Genomic DNA, 14661 nt, shown 5'->3' with positions numbered 1-14661 from the left:
ATGGCGAAGCCTGGCCATAGTTGCCCTTTTGTGCCATGCCCCTAACTCTCTCAGGGTACATTTTCACTCACTCAAGTTTCCCCACCAGCCCTGCCCCGGCCTGTGGTTGACCTGATCCTCATCCTCCATTGCATGTTATCTTCACACATTCTTCTCCACCTCTTTTTTAACCTATTCACACGTGGGGCTACGTTCTTCAAAGTGAATGCGATGACTCTCAACTATGTCCATTAACTGTACTTTAACTTTCTAAAGCAGAGGTTGGAAGGGAAGGTCCAGAGGCCAAATCCTGCTCATCACTCTTTTCCAAATAAAAATTTTATTGGAGCAAAGCTATGCACATCTGCTCACCTATATTCCACGGCTATTTTGCATTATAATAACATAACAGTAGCTGCATCAAAGATCATCTGACTCTCAAAATCTAAAATATTACTGCCTGGCTCTTAATAGAAAAAGCTTGCCAATCAATGGTAAAAAGTGAGGCATTTTCACGAATGTGAAGAGGCCTCTGTCATGAAAAGAGGCTGCCATATCTGCTTTGGTGGCGGAAGTTTGTTTCTAGACTTCTGCTCTTCTCAGACAGTCTACTACAGAACTTCTCAATCTTGGCTATACAGAATCATCTTAGAGAGCTTAAAAGCAAAAGACACTAATGGGTAGGACAAGCCAAACTACTTAAATCAGAAACTCAGGGGATAGAATCGAACTATCAATATATTAAAATAAAAAATTACCACACTGCCAAAATTGAAAACCACTCAAGGAGGCCTTCAAGACAGCAGAGGAATAGGATGAGGAAACCACCTTCTCCCTCACAAACGTATCAAAAAATCTCGTCAGCCTGTGGAACAATTCCCGAAAAACATCTTGTGAATGCTGGCAGAGGACCCCAGGCTTCCATGGAGGAAAAGTTTCCGCACACCAGGGAATCCCCTCACACACTGGGGCAGTGGGGAGATGTGCAACCTCAAAGGGGAGCACAGCAAGAAAGGTGCTCCGAAGGCAAAAATTCACCACAGAGATTGTGCCAAACAGGACTTCTCAGCTGAGAAGCAGCTCACAGGCTCGCATTCGCCCACAGCGAGGGGCAGCTGGGGGCAGGGGCTCCGATCTGGAAGGCCAGTCCTCAGGAGAGGACCGGGGTTGACTGTGAAGATACTCTGAGTGGGCTAACATGACACCACAGAGGCAGATCAGGGAAAATTCTGGAACTGTCAGAGAAGCAAAAGGTCATTCCCACGGGAAGGCTGTGACACCACGTTCTAACAGTAAAACACTCTCACGGGACAAAGGACCCCATCCTGGTGGACACTGGAGCGGAGGAAAGTGGCGGAGGCCGACAGCCCCAGAGGCACAGAAGACGGCTCGTGAGCCAGAGGCAGAAGGCAGGGGGCCGCTATGGTCTCCACCCCAAAGACCACGAGCTATGAGTGGCTGTGGGTCTCTCCTCACATCTTCCCGGAAGCCCGAGCGGCTCAGCTCTGCCAAGGCTGTCACAACCAGGGACCAACTCCCCTGGGGCAGTGCACGACCCACCTCAGACTGTGGCGGCCTCCCACAGGCCAACGCCACGGAAGCACTACCCACACGCCCCAGTGGCGTTTGTGGTAACCCTCGGTCTTCTCAGCACAACTGAGCAAGCGAACCCTGATAAGCAGCTCCATCCACCTACTTGGATCTGGACAGAGGCTTACAAACAGGGTGGGCCCCAAGCCTAGGTGGAACACCAGGTACTGCATGAGCAAGTGAAAGAAGGGAAACCACCCTGGACGTGGTAGGTCCAGCAGTTTACACTCCTGCAATTAGCCTGGGGCTGTGCGCTTTAGGAGCAACTGTAGAATTTGACTGCAAGTGCAAGCGGGAGCAAGGGAAGATCTGAGTCTGAGCTGACTCTGCACTGCCTGCAACAGGTCCAGAGGCCTTCCTAGATATGCTGGAGGACGTTCTGAATGGGCAACTCAACTGCAGCAGATAGAAGGGGAAACACTTGGACATTCCTCTCACTTCCACTCTATCCCTCACCTCTTTTCTCCTTTTATTTTTCTCATATTGTCTTAATATGGTTCTTTATTACTCCTTCAATTTGTATTTTTTATAACATACTTTTTAAAAAAAAAACTTATTTTTAAACAAATTGCATGCATTTTATTTTTGTTGTGATGTTTTGATGTTGTATTTTTGAGAGTAATATTTTCCATGTTTTTGACGTTTGATTTTTGATCTATTGTTTTTAATCCTGTAGCTTTGAGAGTCTAATATATGGTACCCATTTTCACTTAAGGGTTTCCTTATTGGCTAGATTCCTCTCTTCACTTTAGAACCCTCCATTTATCCCTCTTTCCCCTTTTTCTCCTTACCCCTCTTCTTTTTTCAATATGTGAAACTCTTTGGATATTTTTACCTATTAAAAGTTGTTTCACCATTAATCCAAGGTGCTTGTCTTCTGTTCTGTATGGTCTGTGAAGCCTTGATGTTGCTGTTGGTTGATGGGCCAGAAACCCAGAGGCAGGAAACTTGACTCCAGGACTTTGGACCACCAGAGAACTTCCAACCCCATGGAACTTTAATAGGTGAGAGCCCTCCCAAAGGCTTCCATGTCAACACTAAGACCAAGCCCTTTTCAAACTCTGCACATTAGCAAACAGAATGCCCAAAGCCATAGCAAACCACAGACACTCCAAAACACACTACTGGACACAGCGCTGCCCTCCAGAGAGACAAGATCCAGCTCCATCCATGGGAACACAGGCACAGGTCCCCCCCACCAGGAAACCTTCACAAAGCACTGATCCAACCCCATCAGTTGGGGTACAGTCTCCACAATTAGGAGGAATTATGACCTTCCAGCTTGCCAAAGGGAGACCCCAAACATGGTAAATTAAACAAAATGAAAAGACAGAGAAATATGCAGCAGATGAAGGAACATAGTAAAAACCCACAAGACCAAACAAATAAAGAGGAAACAGGCAGTCTACCTGAAAAAGGATCCACAGTAATAATAGTAAGTGAAGTCATTCAGTCGTGTCCGGCCTTTTGTGACCTCATGGACTGTAGCCCACCAGGCGCCTCTGTCCATGGGATTCTCCAGGCAAGAACACTGGAGTGGGTTACCATTTGACTTACCTGGTGGCTCAGACAGTAATGCATCTGCCTACAGTGTGGGAGACCCGGGTTCGATCCCTGGGTCGGGAAGATCTCCTGGAGAAAGGAATGGCAACCCACTCCGGTATTCTTGCCCACCCCCCCCCAAAAAAAAGGGGCTCCAAGAAATAACAGTAAAGATGATCCAAAATCTTGGAAATTAAATGAAGACACAGATAAGTAGACTAAAGGCACAAATCCAGATGATTTGAGGAAAATTTAACCAGGACCTGGAAAAATTAAAGAATAAACAATCAACAATGAACAATGCAATAACCGAGATTGAAAATACACTGAAGGGAACCAACCATCAAGTACCTGAAGCAGAATAACAGATAAGTGAGCTGGAAGATAGAATGCTGGAAATAACTGAAGCAGAACAAAAAAAAAGAAAAAAGAATAAAAAGTAATGAGGACAGTCTCAGAAACCTCTGGGACATTAAGTGCCCCAACATTCAAACCATAGGGGCCCAGAAGAAGAAGATAAAAGGAAACGGCATGGGAAAATATTTAAGGAGATTATAGTCGAAAACTTCCCTAACAAGGGAAAGGAAATAGCCACTCAAATCCAAGAAGCCTGGAGAGTCCATGAAAACAGAATTCAAAAGAAAATAAGAGTAGCAATACTAATTTCAGATAAAATAGACTTTAAAATAAAGACTGTTACAAGAGACAAGCAGGTCAGTATATAATGATCAAGGGATCAAACCAAGAAGAGGAGGTAACAATTATAAATAAATATATGCACCCAACACAGGAGTACTTCAAAATATAAGGCAAATGCTAACAACTACTAAAGGGGAAATAGACAATAGCACAGTAATAGTGGGGGACATTAATACCCCATTCACACCAATGGACAGATCATATAGACAGAAAATTAATAGGGAAACACAAGCTTTAAGCAATACATTTGACCTAATTGATATCTACAGGGCATTTCATCCAAAAACAATAGATTTTACTTCTTTCTCAAGTGTACCTGGAACACTCTCCAGAAAAGATCACATCTTGGGCCATAAATCAAGCCATGGTAAATTTAAGAAAACTGAAATCATTTCAAGCATCTTTTCTGATAGCAACACTATAATATTAGATATCAACTACAGGAAAAGAAAAACTATAAAAAACACAAACACATGGAAACGTGTTTCTGAATTCACATGTTAAAGAATTATCTTCTGAATAGTGAACAGATCACTAAAGAAATCAAAAAGGAAATCAAAATATACCTAGAATCAAATGACAATGAAACACGACAACTTAAAACCCATGGGATGCAGTAAAAGTCATGCTAAGAGGGAAGTTTATAGCAATACAAGTCTACATAAAGAAACAAGAGAGGCATCAAATAAATAACCTAAACTTATACCTAAAGCAACTAGAAAAAGGACAAAACCCCCTAAAGTTAGTAGAAGAAAAGAAATCATAAAGATTAGAGAAGAAATCAATGAAAAAGAAATGAAGGAGAGTTGAGCAAAGACAATAATACTAAAAGTTGGTTCTTTGAGAAGATAAACAGAATTGATAAACCATTAGCCAGACTCATCAAGAGAAAAAAGGGAAAAGACTGAAATCAATAAAATCAGAAATTAAAATGGAGAAATTGCAACAGACAAAGCAGAAATAAAAAGGGTCATAAGAGATTACTATGAGCAACTATATACAAATAAAATGGATAACCTGGAAGAAATGGACAAATTCTTATAGAAGTATACCTATCCAAACTGAACCAGGAAGAAAGAGAAAATATGGACAGACCAATCACAAACACTAAAATCAAAACTGTAATAAAAAATCTTCCAACAAACAAAAATCCACAGCCAGTGACTCCACGGACAAATCCACAGATGAATTCTACCAAAAGTTTAGAGAAGAGCTAGTATCTATCCTGCTCAAACTCTCCAGAAAACTGCAGAGGAAGGAAAGCAACCAAACTCATTCTATGAGGCCACCGTCACCTGATTCCAAACCCAGAGATGCCACAAAAAAAGAAAACTACAGGCCAATATCACTGATGAATATGTGCAAAAATTCCCAACAAAATTCTAGGAAACAGAACCTGAAAACACATTAAAAAGATCATATATCATGATCAAGTGAGATTTATCCCTGGGATGCAAGGATTCTTCAACATATATGCAAATCAATCAATGTGATACACCATATTAACAAATTGAAAGATAAAAGCCATATGATCATTTCAATAGATTCAGAGAAAGTTTTTGACAAAATTCAATACTGATTTATAGTTTTTAAAAAGTCTCCAGAAAACAGGCATAGAAGGAATCTACTGTGCTGTGCTTAAATGCTCAGTCACTTCCAATTCTCTGCTACCTCATGGACAGTAGCCCACCAGACTCCTCTGTCCATAGGCATTCTCCATGCAAGAATACTGGAGTGGGTTGCCATGTCCTCCTCAGAAGGAACATACTTGAACCTAATAAAGGCCATATACAACAAACCCACAGAAAATATTATTCTCAATGGTGAAAAACTGAAAGCATTTCCTCTAAAATCAGGAACAAGACAAGGGTGCCTGCTCTCACTACTATTTTTCAACATAATTTTGAAAGTCCTAGCCACAGCAATTACAGAAGAAAAAGAAATAAAATGAATTCAGATTAGAAAAGAAGTAATGCCCTCACTGTTTGCAGATGACATGATTCTTTACATAGAAAACCAGAAATATGCCACCAGAAAATTATTAGCACTAATCAGTGAATATACTAAAGTCACAGGATACAAAATTAATACACAGAAATTCCTTGCATGCCTGTATAGTAACAATAAAAAATCAGAAAGAAAGATTAAGGAAACAATCCTATTCACCACTGCAACGAAAAGAATAAAATACTTAAGAGAAAATTTACCTAAAGACACAAAAGACCTGCATGCAGAAAACTGTAAGACACTGATGAAAGAAATTAAAGAAGACACAAATGGAGAGATATACCATGATCTTGAATTAGAAGAATGAATATTGTGAAAATGACTATACTATCCAAAGCAATCTACAGATTTAATTGCAATCCCTATCAAACTACCAATGGTATTTTTCGCAGAGCTAGAACAAAAAAATTCACGATTTGTATGTAAACACAAAAGATCCTGAATAATAAGAGCAAACTTGAGAAAGAAGAAGGGAGCTTGAGGAAACAACTGTCTTGACTTCAGACTATACTACAAAGCTGCAGTTGTCAAGACAGTATGGTGCTGGCACAAAGACAGAAATACAGACCAACAGAACAAGATAGAAAGCCTGGAGATAAGTCCACACACCAGTCTTTGACTAAGGAGGCAGAATACACAATAAAGAAAAGACAGTCTCTTTAATAAGTGGTGCTGGGAAAACTAGACAGCTACATGTAAAAGAATGAGTTAGAACACTTCCTAGCACCATACACAAAAATAAACTCAAACTGAATTAAAGATCTAAATGTAAGACCAGAATCTATAAAACTGTTAGAGGAAAACTTAGGCAGAACACCCTTTGACATAAATCATAAAAGATCCTTTATGACTCCCCCTCCTAGAGTAATGGAAATAAACATAAAAATAAACAAATGAGACCTAATTAAACTCAAAAGTTTCTTCACAATGAAGGAAACTATAGCAAGGAGCAAAGATAACCCTCAGAATGGGAGAAAATAATATCAAATGAAACAACTGACAAAGGATTAATCTCCAAAATATAAAAAATATTTTTTGAACATGTAGTTCCTGCAGCTCAATATCAGAAAAACAACCCAATCAAAAAGTGAGCAGTACATAAACAGACGTGTCTCCAGAGAAGACATACAGATGGTTAGTAAACACAAGAAATGATGTTCAACATCGCTCATTGTTAGAGAAATGCAAATCAAAACTACAATGAGATATCTTACACTGGTAGGAATGGGCATCATCAAAAAGTCTACAAACAATAAATGCTGGAAAGGGTGTGGAGAAAGGGGAACTCTTTTGCACTGTTAATGGGAATGCAAACTGATGCAGCCACTATGGAGAAGAGTATGGAGATTCCTTGAAATACTAGAAATAAAAGTATCATGAAAGTGAAAGTTGCTCAGTCATGTCCTGCTCTTTGCCACCCCATAGATTATACAGTCCATGGGATTTTCCAGGCCAGAATACTGGAGTGGGTAGCCATTCCCTCCTCCAGGGACTCTTCCCAACCCAGGGATTGAACCCAGGTCTCCCGCATTGCAGACGGATTCTTTACCAGCTGAGCCACCAGGGAAGCTCATATGACCCAGCAATCCCACTACTAGGCATACACCCTCAAGAAACCATAAGTGAAAAGACACATGTACCCCAATGTTCATTGCAGCACTATTTACAATGGCTAGATAATTTCTTTTCTTTTTTTTTTTTTTTTTTTTTGGGTCAAAAAAAGTTTATTTTGAATATTTAATTTAAAAAAACCATACCTATGAGGTGTACTACAGAAACTTAGATACAAGGATTGCATATAAAACCCAACCTAACTCTGGTAAAGCAAATGCACTTCAGGAAAGAAAATGTGTCCCTTGCAGTCACTGAGGTCCCAACACCTGAGCAGTTCCACATGGTCACTCGGGAGGGTGCTGAGCGGGCCTCCCAGCCCCTCCCAGGGGATGGGCTCCCCACATCAGCCCAGGAGAGCTCACGCTTGTTCCCCTCACATTCTCAGGCAAGTCGATCCATTACATTTTGCTGTCATTTAACATGCTATTTTGGCAGAAAGAGTACATCTCCCTTGATAGGAAGCATTTCTGCGGCTCACAGGGGGAAGGGACCTGCCTTCCCACAGCATCCAGGACAAGAGGAGAAAGGCAGGGCTTTGCGAAACCCAGCAACCACTGCAGGATTTCACAGCGAGAGCAGCACCTCCACGTGACCAGAACACTCCAGTAATCTCTAGAGCTTTCCAGCAACACTAACTTCCCACCAGGCCCTTCCCTCTTCCTCCAAACCCTCAGGACAAGGCCCCCACCACAAGGGGTGGTCCTGCCTCCCGACAGTGGGGCACAGACAACCCGCACTCGGGACTGAAGGTCACCGGAGTGGCTCCACGCCACAGTCGATTTGGCAAAAAAAGAAAATACCTTAAATGCATAAAAACAATCAGCGAGTCCTCCAAGGAACATGATTACAATATATTAGCAAGTTCTGGGGCGTAAACATTTCCAAAAGCATCAGCAAAAGTATTAAATAGAAAAGCAGGCGCGTACACGCCCCTCCGCACCCAAGAGGCGCCAGGCCAGGCGGCCGTGGCCGGGCGAGGCGCCTACTGCCGCAGCTCCACATAGTTGGCGGGGAAGAGCCCGTACCTGCCCTTGCACAGCCCGCGCCACCAGCCGTCGTCAATCATCTCGATGTTGGTGATGATGTCATCGGGGTCGAAGGAGATCTCGTCGTCACCCGCAGCCTGGTAGTCGTAGAGGGCGATGGCAGTGATTCCAAGGTCATTTTCGTATTCATCGTAGGTACCTTCCTCTGCTTGATAGTGGCCCGGCGCCTCCGTGCTTTCGTAGACGGCCTCCGAGACGTAGGCCTCCGAGTACCCTGTGGTCTCCACGCTGTAGCCCAGCTCAGGCTCGGTGCTGGAGCTCGGCTCAGCCCGGAACGGAGCCGCGTCCTCGTAGACGGGGCTCGATGCTGGCCTCTCCTGAGCCGGCTGGGGTGTGGGGGACGCGGGTGGCGTGGGCTTCTGGGCCCGGGCCTGCTCGTCCAGCTGCCGCCGTGCCTCCTCCTGCTCCTGCCGCTCCTGGGCCATTCTCTGCGCCCGCTCCGCCTCGGCCTTCCGCCGGTCCTCCTGTTCTTTCTCCTTAGCCAGGTTTTCAAAGTTCGCTCTGATGTTACTTGTTTTGCTGTTCACTGCTTCAACAGGGACAGTCTTCTGGTAAGACGAGGACACCGTGGCAACGTCCTCAAAAGTGGAGGCATTCTTATCCATCCGGTCCTTCTGCACCCCGTATTTCCCACCGAAGCCTTTGGAGTAGTCTTGCTGGGACCCGTGCTTGGCCAGTTTCTCCTTGTAATCAAACCCCACAGCACAGGAGTCCTGCCTCTCGGACTGAACACCAAATCTGCCTCCGAAACCAGTCTTATAATCTTTCTGGGACTCGTGCAGCTGGGGCTTCTCCTGGTGGTCCCAGCCGAGGGCACACTTGTCCTGTCTGTCCGTCTGCACACCAAACTTCCCCCCAAAGCCTTTCACGTAGTCTTTCTGGGACTCGTGCTTCTCCGTTTTGCCTTGATACTCGAAGCCGACTGCGCACTTACCCACCTTGTCCTTGTCGATACCATACTTGCCACCGAAACCTCTGGAGTAATCTCTCTGTGACTCGTGTTTCTCCGTCTTGCCCTGGTAGTCGAAGCCCACGGCACTCTTGTCCACGCGGTCGGACTGCACGCCATACTTGCCACCGAAACCGCTCGGGTAGTCTTTCTGTGAGGCGTGTTTCTCGGTCTTCCCCTGGTACTCGAAGCCCACAGCAGACTGGTCCACTCTGTCCACCTGGACACCAAACTTGCCTTCAAAGCCCCGGACGGAGTCAACCTGCGAGCAGTGCTTGGAGAGCTTTGACTGATACTCATGGCCGACAGCCGACTTGTCCATCCTGTCCTGCTCCACGCCAAACTTCCCTCCGTAGCCGTGCGAGGCTTTGGGTCCCGTTTCCAGCTCCTTCTCCTTGAGGGTCTGGTGTTCTTGAAACACATTCTCCCGCAGCTTGTGGATGTTGATGTGCTCCTGGTGCCCAGATCCTTGCACGGTCTTGGCCCCCCATCTCTGCTCTTTCTCACTTACATCATTCACGAAATCGGGGTCAGTCTCCCAGTCGTCAGCTCCCCCGTCGTCCGGGGTGATGGACACAGTGTGGCCGGCTGAGGCTTTCCACATCTTTCCTCTCCAGGTGCAGATGCGAGACGCTCACAAGACTCTGCTGAAAACGCAGTAATCCAACGAGGAATTCCCAGGCATTGGGGAGAGCTTCTGTCGCCGACTGGGGTCGGTCTGGTCCGGCTCGGCACTGCCCAGCCTCCGCCGCGCCCGCAGCTCCCAGGCGCCCCGCTCCCTAGATAATTTCTTGATGAAAGTGAAAGAGAAGAGTGAAAAAGCTGGCTTAAAACTCAACATTCAAAAAACTAAGATCATGGCATCCAGTCCCATGATTTAATGGCAAATAAATGTGGAAACAGTAACAGACTTTCTTTTCTTGGGCTCCAAAAACACTGCAGATGATAATTGCAGCCATGAAATTAAAAGACACTTGCTCCTTGGAAGAAAAGCTATGACCAACCTAGACAGCATATTAAAAAGCAGAGACATTACTTTGCTGATAAAGGTCCATCTAGTCAAAAGTATGCTTTTTCCAGTAGTCATGTATGGATGTGAGACTTAGACCATAAAGAAATCTGAGCACTGAATAATTGATGCTTTTGAACTGTGGTGTTGGAGGAGACTCTTGAGAGTCCCTTGGACTGCGAGGAGATCCAACCAGTCCATACTAAAGGAGATCAGTCCTGAATATTCATTGGAAGGACTGATGCTGAAGCTGAAGCTCCAATACTTTGGCAACCTGATGTGAAGAATTAACTCATTGGAAAAGACTCTGATGCTGGGAAAGATTGATGGCAGGAGCAGAAGGGGATGAAAGAGGATAAGATGGTTGGATGGCATCACCAACTCAATGGACATGAATCTGAGCAAGCTCCAGGAGTTGGTGATAGCGAGGGAAGCCTGGCATGCTACAGTCCATGGAGTCACAAGAGTCAGACATGACAGAGTAACTGAACTGAACTGAACTGAGGACATGGAAGCAACCTTAGATGTCCACTGACAGATGAATGGATAAAGAAATACTGGTATATATACACACAATGAAATATTACACAGTTATATATTAACACATATATATGGAATCTAGAAATATGGTACTGATGATCCTATTTGCAGGATAGCAAAGAAGACCCAGACCTAAAGGACAGACTTTTGGTCACAGTGGGGGAGGGAGAGGCTGGGATGCCTTGAGAGAGTAGTATTGAAACATATACATTACCATATATAAAACAGGTGACCATTGGCAATTTACTGTATGATGCAGGGAACCCAAAGCCAGTGCTCTGTGACAATCTATTTGGGTGGAAAAGGGAGGGAGGTGGGAGGGAGATTCAAGAGGGAGAAGACATGCTTAGTATGTCTGTGGCTAATTCATGTTGATGTATGGCAAAAACCATGACAATATTGTAAAGTAATTATCCTCCAATTAAAAAATAAAATTTAAATTAAGCAAAACAAGGCAAAAAGAAAACCACTCAACTTCTGGCAATATTTCCTTACCTGGATTGTTCAATTGATGCCTTTATGTAAAAGGGATGTAAGTTACACAGACATATAATGTTTAATCTCAGTGCTACCCTACAGCACCTATCTCTGATTAAATCCATGGCACTTCTTACATTTATCCACTTTAAATGGCTGGTATCAGTTTTTACAGACCTATTGCAAATGGTTTCTGCTCTGCCGAAGCCTCAGCCTGCTACCTGTTTCTTTTTTTTCATTCCTCCCTTCTGACTCAATTTCTTTTTTCTTTCTCTTTCAGCAAAGTAGAATTTTTCAGACTGTTTTGTCAACAAATGGTCTTGTTAACTTTTAGTTCAATAGTCTGGTTAGGTATGGAATTCTAAAGCTGACAGTTTTTGTGGGTTTTTTTCTCTTTTTTTGTCATTTTGAATATATTGTTTCATTATCTCTGACCTCAGTTTTTGCTGATGAGAATATTTCCCTCTAAAGATAATTGCTTTATAGTAAATCATGGCAACCCACTTCAGTTTTCTTGCCTTGGAGAATCCCATGCACAGAGGAGCCTGGCAGGCTACAGTCCATAGTGTTGCACAGAGTTAGACACAACTGAAGTGACTGAGCACACGTCTTCTCTACTGCTATAGGATTATCTACTTACAGTTAATATCCTGCGTTTGACTATGAGTCCTTCAGGACTTGTTACACTTCTTCATTATTAACATTAATGCTTTTTACTCTTCTAGAAAATCCTCAAGGTACTATAATACTTCATCAAACATATCTCTCATATCTAGTTTCCTTGTTTTCTCCTTCTGAGAATTCTATTAGGCATTCTCTTTTCACTTTCAAAACTTCTATTATTTTTCTACTCATTATTGCAATTTCCTCAAATCCTGGTTCTAGGCCACTTCTAGACCATTAAATCCCACTTCAACTATATCTAGTCTGCTGTTCTGCAATTACTGTTTTTATTTAACACATATATTTTTCACTTCCATTTCTTTTCCTCAAATCTTCATTCTTTTTTTCATGAAGACTTGTTCTTTTATTATATTCTTCCTTTGCCTCTATAAATATAGTAAAAGTTAATTTACCATCTCCTTCTTGGGTTATTATATGTCCTTTTCTGCTAAAGTTCTCTTTCTTTTTCTTTTTCTTCTGTTTGTTTTGCTTAGGGTAATTTGTTCCCTCATGTGGTCTGTAATTTTTACTGTGAATGCCTTTTCATGGTGCTCTAGTTTCTGTGGAAGTTCCATGAAAGACCTGAGTTATTTAAATGTTCCTATAAAGGAGATCTAATTTCCTTTTTCCCTTGCCTTGCAGACTTTACCAGTTCCCAAGCAAATGTCTACCTTTATTTCTCAATTTGGGTTTCCACAATACTCCTAAGTCATAAATCCACAACCTATAACACTGGCACAGATTTAAGTGACTCTGCATTGGCAAGGAAGTGCTTCCAGAATCCAAAAACACTGTTTCAAATCCTAGACTTAGCAGAACATCTATCTTTTCTCATAAAGATTCTAAAACCCCATTTCTAAGTCACTAGGGCTTATAGCTGCAAGAAACATCCCCATGTGCTAGTGACATCAAACTGCATCCTTACTGCACTTTCTTTGATGAAATCTGAGGACTTCTTTTCTTTTCTGAACTTCACCTTAGGTTTTACAAGTTGTTATATTTATGTGTTTGCAATGGGAACAGACAAGGGAGTCTCTGTATCCACCCAGTCCCTCATAATCTCTCTCTTTCTCACTATCACACAAGAACAAACTTCCAGTCTTCTTATGAACATTATAAATTGATTGCTTGACACATTCACATGGCATATGAAGCTCAACAGATTCAAAATAATGTTCATTCCTGTTTTCCCCACATTTGTCATTAAGAAGAAGAAGACAGAGTCATTTTCAGCCACTAAATCTCTTGAAGGTCACCTTTAAGAACAGGCTCATTAACCAGTGCTGGCTGGTTTTTCCCTAGAGCAGGAACTGCTGGCCCAGCTCACGTGGGCAGAGTGGTGCCCGCGGGCCCTTTTCGGGATGGCCACAGACGTCTCCAAGTGCCCGCCTTGCTTCTGGTCTCACGGCACGCCCTCATTTGTACTCCGGTATCGACTGCTGAAACGATATTCCTGGAGCATGAGTCTGATTGAATATTTTTCTACTCTGAAAACCTTGAATGGCCTGTTGTTGTCTACCAAATAAACTTTGTATTCAAGCTCAGCAATCTGTGAAACTGCATCCAACCTTCTACCTCTCTTCCATTCACAGCCTTAAAAGCTCCTATTCCAGGAAATATAAACTTCTCCCTGTTACCCAAACATTTCTGGAGGTTTCTCTTCACTGTGCCTTTGCTCTTTGTAAATTTCCTGCTCTCACTGAAAAGGCCACTATTTCTGATTATGTTTCCATATTTTTACTCATTTTTATGCTTCATTTTATTGACACCTCCATGAGGGTTTTACAAATAATTCCAGAGAAATTTAAGACAGTCTTACTTTAAAAATTAATGGGATTTATCTGTATTTCTCCTAAACACTTGGCATTTTTTACCACATAGTCATTATTTCTATACAAATTACTTCCCCAGTCTGCTGGAAACTCTTTAGGCTACTTTTTCATTTTTATATTCCACACAGCATCAGAAGACAAGACATGATATAAAACAATCAATATTTCTTAAATGAATTCATGCAAAATATTAGTATGTTAGTAAAGATGTCATTTTAACTTTCAGAATGATTTTTCATAAAATTCCCAATCTTTATAGTCAACATATAGCCAGATCCCAGTTCTTAGCAGTTCAAATTCTGTATCCAGAAATGATGGCAAATATTTGAGAGTTCAGACTTGGAATCATCTTTTAAACATTATTTAGGATGACAGAGTAATAAAAAAATCACCAACAATATTGAAACCTATGGTACTAAAATTACAATAAACCCTGAGTAGAAATATGAGTTGTTTTATTTTTATTTGTGCTTACTGAGTCCATTTATCAGTATTGTGCAAAATCATGATAAAACAGCAGCATTCAAGTCTTTAACAACTTTACCTAGAAGAACTGAATCATGAAAAAATCACCTAGTTAGGCCTTACCTAGGCCTACTTTCCCATGTTCCTCAAATCATCCTGGCAAAAAGAAACCAAAAGAAGCCTTTAATAAATGTCACAAATACTTGGAGCATAAAGAATGAACCACTGCTACACTCAGAAGAGAAAAAC

The 14661-nt window shown here is 42.4% G+C and overlaps 2 protein-coding genes across 5 annotated transcripts in view; both read right to left on the bottom strand.

The window, feature by feature from the left end:
• HMGCLL1 (3-hydroxymethyl-3-methylglutaryl-CoA lyase like 1) overlaps window positions 1–14661 on the bottom strand; it is a 189637-nt gene that overhangs the window by 80689 nt on the left and 94287 nt on the right. The gene's annotated exons all lie outside the window — the stretch shown is intronic.
• Window positions 7498–10200, bottom strand: LOC122429786 (src substrate cortactin-like). Of its 2 annotated transcripts, XM_043450433.1 has the most exons (2): window positions 9241–10200; window positions 7498–9129 (listed from the first exon to the last, which is right to left on the bottom strand). In XM_043450433.1, the coding sequence occupies exons 1-2, from the start codon at window positions 10028–10030 to the stop codon at window positions 8414–8416; spliced, it is 1506 nt and encodes a 501-aa protein (XP_043306368.1). In that variant the 5' UTR covers window positions 10031–10200; the 3' UTR covers window positions 7498–8413. The 2 variants fall into 2 exon arrangements, with proteins under 2 accessions (XP_043306368.1, XP_043306367.1); XM_043450432.1 differs by having other exon boundaries at window positions 7498–10200.

The sequence above is a fragment of the Cervus canadensis genome, chromosome 28 (assembly GCF_019320065.1).
Source record: "Cervus canadensis isolate Bull #8, Minnesota chromosome 28, ASM1932006v1, whole genome shotgun sequence".
NCBI lineage: Eukaryota > Metazoa > Chordata > Mammalia > Artiodactyla > Cervidae > Cervus > Cervus canadensis.
The sequence above is the reverse complement of the archived record's forward strand: the minus strand, read 5'-3'. Positions and strand labels throughout refer to the sequence as shown.